The sequence below is a fragment of the Etheostoma spectabile genome, chromosome 15 (assembly GCF_008692095.1).
Source record: "Etheostoma spectabile isolate EspeVRDwgs_2016 chromosome 15, UIUC_Espe_1.0, whole genome shotgun sequence".
Lineage (NCBI taxonomy): Eukaryota > Metazoa > Chordata > Actinopteri > Perciformes > Percidae > Etheostoma > Etheostoma spectabile.
In genome coordinates this window covers 29,918,130-29,925,387 of record NC_045747.1, presented here as the reverse complement: position 1 = coordinate 29,925,387, position 7,258 = coordinate 29,918,130, and the positions used below count along the sequence as shown (strand labels likewise).

Genomic DNA, 7,258 nt, shown 5'->3' with positions numbered 1-7,258 from the left:
CGTGACTTCTCAGTCAGCCATCCCCCCCCCTCCCCCCCTCCCCCCTCCCGTGTGGTTGTCTTGCATCTCTGTGATTCTTTAGGATCTGTCTTTCGTTGTCTTGCGTGTCTTTGTGGTTTTTTTTTTTGGTTATTTGGGGTCGTTTTGTAGGCGTTACATGTATGATTTTGATGGGTTTATGTGGGGATTGACTGACTGGTTTTTCAAAATTATTACTAATATTATTAGTATATTGAAACAGCTGATATTTGGAACCGATGGCTGTAATTACATTGAAAATTTCAAACTGAAAATTAGGGTTACAAACTCCAAGACAAAAATTTGTTTAAATGCTTTAAACGATTATTTAATGAATTAGGAATTTTTAACATAATACCCAATAAAAGAGAGTCAGACAGTGTTGTGTGTGGGGGGGTGATTTCACCCTCAGTGGTGAGGGAAAGTGTAGCAGAGGGACAGACACAGAGCTGTAGCCGAGCCAAATTAGCGCACTATTTAATTAATTCATTAACTTTATCGGTTATCAGGCAAATAAAACGCTGATACAGATAATCTGCAAACTGCCAAAGAAAAACAGTCCAGGTCCAATAGTGGGTCTGTCCCTAGTTTTATGTCTATCTTTAGCTTCTCTTTGTGGCCACTGTCCATCTCTGTAGTCCATTGTGTGTGCCTCTTTGTACTCCTTTTGAGGCGTTTGTTGTGGTTTTGTGTAGCCTACAGTATATCTGTGGTGATTTACAGTTGTTGTGTTCAGCAACATTGTATGAGTCAGGATCCTCACCAAATGGGCCCTAGGGCCGCTGCCCTGTAGGCCCCTTCAGTAATCCGTCCTCCAACCATATAATATCTGCATATACAAACTAAAAGGCAAACTTTACAACAGTGCAACTGCAAGTTACACACTATTGACTTGTCAAAACAACTTTGATAGAGGTCTTGACTGTAACAATCAAACCATATAATGATAAACTGTCAACTATAAAAATGTCTTTAGCATCAAAGTCCAAACCCACAGACCATATCAGAGACCAGAGTCCAGGAATCACATATCAGATTGTTTTTCTTATGTATCTATTAACAGACTCACCTGTGTGATGAATAAAGTATTATCTAATCTAATAGTTATGTTTGGAATTGTAACAGCACTAACAACGCATTCATTCTTTTACCTGTTTTGTCTTATTACAGTTAATAAGAATGACTCAGTTGAAGACAAAAGTATCGTTATTAGTGTAAAATGCTGACCACAGTACCTTTCCATGTTGAAATGAGCCCGCTGCTGAGACGATAAGTGAAAGTGAATGGGAAAGACAGAGACATCAATCATTAGCAAATCTTTTAGAACTGAAAAGAATGTATAACATATTGGGACATGCAAACAATCTGAGCGAGATCTGAGAAATCAATGATGCAATGAAACCATTTTGCTGTCAGCAATGCACAAAAATAGACTATTTCTGTAAGGATAAAATAAATAGATGAAGAGTTACACTTACTTAAGTTGTTTCCATGAGTGTCTGGGGCAGCAGCAAGGTTCTCTACTGAAAGTGTTGTTCTGAGTAAAGGGTATGCTGTATTCTTGTGACCTTTGTATCAAATCACAGGTCAGGTGGTGCAGGTTTATTATGCTGAAATACATATTATCCCTGCAATAAAGAGCAGCAGTGGAAACGATTTACAGCCACAACACATTCATGAGTCCATCCTCATCATCAACCCCCAAAACACTAATGTATATTCAAAAAAACAGCCTTTTTGGCCTTGTAGAAATCATGGACTGTAATAAAAAAAATTAGAAATACATTCTCACATGAATTCCTATAGGGGAAAAACACACATTTCAAATTAAGACCTTAATTCAAAAATTCTTCATTTACATGTGTGCTAAATGTTAAGAACATTTGAAAAACACATTGATCAAATAAGTAAACAGGATACTTCATAAAAATATGGAGGAACTATTTTTCTGTTACTGCAGACTCTGGAACAGCCTCTGGTCCCACATTGCAGGTCCCATGACATGGTGCTCTTTGGATGCTTTTATATAGACCTTAGTGGTCCCCTAATACTATATCTGAAGTCTCTTTTATATAGACCTTAGTGGTCCCTAATACTGTATTTGAGGTCTCTTTTTATATAGACCTTAGTGGTCCCCTAATACTGTATCTGAAGTCTCTTTTTATATAGACCCTAGTGGTCCCTAATACTGTATCTGAAGTCTCTTTTTATAGACCTAGTGGTCCCCTATACTGTATTTGAAGTCTTTTTATATAGACCTTATGCTACCTAATATGTATCTGAAGTTCTTTATATAAGACCTTAGTGGTCCCCTAATACTGTATCTGAAGTCTCTTTTTATATAGACCCTAGTGGTCCCTAATACTGTATCTGAAGTCTCTTTTATAAAGACCTTAGTGGTCCCTATACGTATCTGAAGTCTCTTTTTATAGACCTAGTGGTCCCTAATCTGATCTGAAGTCTCTTTTATATGACCTTAGTGGTCCCTAATACTGTACTGAATCCTCTTTATAAAGACCTTAGTGGTCCCTAAACTGTATCTGAAGTCTCTTTTATATAGACCTTAGTGGTCCCTAATACTGTATCTGAAGTCTCTTTTATATAGACCTTAGTGGTCCCTAATACTGTATCTGAAGTCTCTATTATATAGACCTTAGTGGTCCCCTAATACTGTATCTGAAGTCTCTTATATAGACCTTAGTGGTCCCCTAATACTGTATCTGAAGTCTCTGGGGGGGACTCATATTAATGTTGAAAAACCTCATAAAGTGAAATTTTCATGCCATGGACCTTTAAATTTATATAATGTTGCAAATTATAAAATAATGTAACATTATCAAAACACTTCTTAGGTTATTGTATACACAATGATAATCATGCAATATGTATATTTGTGGGTAGTTTATTGAGTAATATTGTATTACATCATCTCACATTTAAAGCAGAAATAAAAATAGTGTTAAATGAAAATAATGATATTTAAAACCGCATTAGTCTTGTACATGTTATGCGTATTTCTGTCTTATACATAGCGCATCTTATCTCTAAAATGTGATCGTCAATGTGATTGAAGCTGGTAAATAGCAATACAAGATGTGTTGTCATACTCCAGTCCGGTAGGCGGCAGTAATGCCCCGCATACTTCGATATGTCCGCCGCCAAAACGCTCATTTCACAGAAGAAGTATTTTTCTTTTCGGAAACAGATCCCGACAAAGCGGCCCTATTTCTTTTCAGCCCGAAAAAGTCGAATTATCCGAAAACCGACGATGTACGCCAGGACAAATACCGGCAGCACACACGGAGACTTTCAAGATAGAAACGGAGTAAATTATGTGACATCAACAGAGTCTTTCGGCCACTGCTCTCAATTGTTCTGGAAAAAGGATCCCAACGACTCCGGAGTAAGAAAGCCAGCTGCCACCAGCGTTAGCTACCGAGCAGAGCCGATACATATCAAACGGCTAATGGGGCAACATTTGACTAACTTAGCACGGGCAAATGTCTCTATTTGATATGTGTTTGTTAAACCAGTTTGAAATTCAGTTCAGCGAACCTGGGTGGTCTGAAGTTGCAGGTTATGTTACAGAGCTGCTTCGTTAGCTAGCTAGCTATTTGCTAACGTAACAATCGTCATGCTGAGCGGTTCATGGCCTAGCTAGCTAGTTTGACTCTTAGCTGCCGTGCTAAGTGGCTAGTAAATTTTAGCTCTTGCATACTATATCTCTTGCACCTCATATAAAGGGTTTGGTGACAATGCACTTGTATGCCCAGCATTATGCCCATGCTGTGTTGTGAAGATACGCCGACGGGTTAGAAAAATGCATGTTATTGTAGCCAAGTATCACGAAGCTAATGCTTAGTTCAGACAACACTGGCTGCAGCAGCCAAACACAGCGCGGTTAGCTAACACCAGAGCCCGTGCAAAACAAGGCAGCGTGATTTGTTTGGGTAGCACCTTGTTCAGAAAGGCTTGCCAGGTCTAATATAGTGGACCGTTGAGGGTTTATTTGAGCAGAAAAAAGGCAGACGTGTATGCACGAGGCCTGCAATATTGTTAGCGAACATCGCAAAGTAAACACGACCAGGCTGTCCCACAGGAAACGGGAGCGGAAGACGCCCCGCGGAGGACTTTGAAAGACCTCTTTGTGATGCTAGACTGTGCGGTTCATTCATGGTCGCTCTCGGTGAACAGCTTATCTGCATAGCTCACACAGAAACCCACACATTAATTTACATGGTTAGCCATTATTTCATATTTGAATGTGAGCAGGCGTCTTTTATAGTAGTGTTTTTAGCTGTCACACACCCACACATGCAAGTTATGCATACATCACTCAGCTAATTCCACAGAGTTGTTAAATTTCCCCAATATACCCATTGCTGCATTAATGGTCATTCTGTTTTTTTGTGACTATGGATGTCTTCAGTGTCCCCCATCTCGGCCATAGACATGTGAAGCTCCTTCACACAGTTTTACTCCCTGGCCCTTTTATTTTTCTCTTTAAAAAATGGCTTTTCCAAATTTGACTACATATCTGCGGCATGCTTAAAATACAGAAACGCTAGCAAATGTCCAACCTTTACAATCAAATGCAATGTAGCTCTGCCACACATTCTACCTTAACAATTATGTTATTGTTATTTTTGATTGCCATTGTTAGAGAGGTGTCTATTCATATATGTTTATTATTGAGGTTTTAGTTTACAGTGATGTTGACCGTGACTACATTATATTGAGAACTGTTTCTAATGATTGCCCATCCCATTTACAAACATTAAAGTGGAAGAAAATTAGATATGTATTTAATTATAATGCAGTCCAGTACAACACCATCACTCACATATAGTTTGATTAATAGCAATGGGAAGTTTTAACAAAACCAGGTCAATATATGATTTAAGGTAGAGTATGCGGCAGAGCGGATGTATTGGATTGCATGAGATTATTAAGTGTACCTAACATAGTAGCCAGTGAGTATTATGTGCTGTCAAATTGACAAATGAGTTGCTCAATTTGCGGTGGTTGCTCCGACTGTGTACTTCCTAATTTTCTTGTGTCGTTGTAAACTGGCATACGTTTTCTTAGGTTACTTAAGGCACTCAGTCAACACTCTAAACATACATAGAAAGCGTGTTTGCAAAAAATAATGGCGCTGCACCTCTAAGAACTTCTTTTTGTTTTTGAGAACAGATGTTTGTGGGAAGAGTTGCTCTCTGTGGTGCTGAGCTGCTTTTCTTCACAGCTTTACACTTCCAGATAGTTTTCACCCAACAAGTGTTCTATGGCTTGACAGGGTAAAGCTTTAAATTTGAAGTCTACTCGCCACAGTAGGGCTTGGTAGAATGACGTGTCTCCATCATCTGCATGTTGTGAAGATGCGTCTCATAGTTTCAGTCATGTATGTTTCAGTCTCAGTTGCACATGCAAATTCATTCTTGCCACCCAGTATTCCGTCTTCTCTGTTAACTGCAACTTTGGACCACATTATACCAAAACGTGTATAAAAAGTATTTAGTATTTCTAAATGGGATGGGACAAAATATGTATAATATAACCATTATTTCCCCAAGAAGTTTAGTCCCCAAGAAAATTAGGTGTGAATGACATGTTGATATATGTATGCTGTAGTGAAAGTATTCCTCTTCTCTGTGACAGCCGAGTTCGACCATCAGCTGGTGCGATCAGCTCCCTACGTCCTCGGCAGCCCTCTCCAGTTCCAGTCTCTCCTCAGCGTCACTCTCCAGCTCCAGTCTCTCCTTGGAGTCCCGAGCACCGGCGCCAGCAGCGACAGACGACATGGATTCCGACGAGAGGCCGTACGCCTGCGACATGTGCACCTGCGCCTACAAGCATGCCAGCTCCCTGCTCAACCACAAGCTCACCCACAAGACTGGAGACTTCAGGTAGGAGCTCGAGACTCTTTTCACATAGATGGTAAAGATATTTCTGCCTTCCAGGCATCAAGTTTTCCACAGATGTCATGTATGATGCCAAAATGTTGTTGAATAAGACACAGAGCGCTTACCCCCTCACACATTGTAGGTCACTGTGAGTGGAGAGCATCAGGTATATGTCTGAGATGTCATTTACAAAGGGTGTAATGGTACACAAAATTCACGATTCGGTTTGTACCCTGGCTTTTATGTCACGGTTCGGTATGTTTTTGTGTGGGGGGAATATCATTTATTTTGAAAAGTATAAACATTCAACAACTGCGGCTTATTGGCCACAATACATGTAACAGTTAAGCAACTCAAATATTGGCATAAAAACAAACATGGCAGGAAGGCTCCATCATAAGACCTGTTGCCAGTTCCTAAACTGGGCTGGAGGTTGCATGCTATTTTACAGGGGAGGCACAATGAACTGGATAAATGCACTCAAGTACTTTGACCATATGCTTCAATTAGGTATCCTTAATGACTGTAGCGAGAGAAAGCATTAGTTATGTGGCCGGGTTGGCTCAGTGGGTAGAGCAGACGCACATATACTTGGAGGTCTGTGCCTCAATGCAGAGGTCAAGGATTCAAATCCGACCTGTGAAGATCTTCTACATGTCTTTTCTCTCTCTCTCCCCTTTCTCACCTCGCTGTCCTATTGAATAAAGGTGGAAAAGCCCCCAAAAAATTGTATAAGAAAAAAAACATTAGTTTTAAACTTTTTTGACGTACACAAGGGGTACCGAATCAATGTTGCATACAGATCCAGATGTCCTTTAACCAAACGGTTTGGAAGTGAACATATGTACTGTTACAGCCACATTGTTTACCCCCTTTCGCCTCTAACCTCCACTCTATTTATTTCCCTCTAAAACGTAGGTGCGACTTTTGCAGCAAGCCCTACACCAACTACATGTCCCTGCGCAACCACATGCGAATCCACGGTCAGAAGCGCTACATGTGCGACCTGTGCGGTAAGGCCTTCCGTCTGGCCCGGTACCTCCGTAACCACCAGAGGATCCACGACGACGGGCCCAACCGCTTCGACTGTCCCTCCTGCTGTAAGAGCTACAGGACCATGCTGGAGCTGGCCCAGCACCGCTGCACTGCTGCTGCCACAACCAACCAGGTGGGTGTGTGTGAGAGGGTGCTGTGAACAGAGTGGGCGATGCCTGGCAGGGTGTGTGTGTTGCGCTGCATTAGTATTGCTAATATAACAATGCTGTGAGAGAAATTTTGCAGTACCAGTACTGATACTATAAATTCAATACCAGTTCCTGAACAATACTTCCCCCCCC

At 40.7% G+C, this 7,258-nt stretch overlaps 1 protein-coding gene across 6 annotated transcripts in view; it reads left to right on the top strand.

Moving 5' to 3' along the window:
- The first annotated feature begins 3,182 nt into the window (after positions 1 to 3,182).
- Positions 3,183 to 7,258, top strand: part of LOC116703718 (zinc finger protein 646) — a 17,287-nt gene continuing 13,211 nt past the window's right edge. For all 6 annotated transcript variants that reach the window (XM_032538649.1, XM_032538648.1, XM_032538647.1 and 3 more), the window contains exons 1-3: positions 3,183 to 3,421; positions 5,677 to 5,924; positions 6,840 to 7,089. In XM_032538649.1, the coding sequence (XP_032394540.1) occupies positions 3,287 to 3,421; positions 5,677 to 5,924; positions 6,840 to 7,089 (633 nt within the window). In that variant the 5' untranslated portion in view covers positions 3,183 to 3,286. The remainder of the gene's footprint in view (positions 3,422 to 5,676; positions 5,925 to 6,839; positions 7,090 to 7,258) is intronic.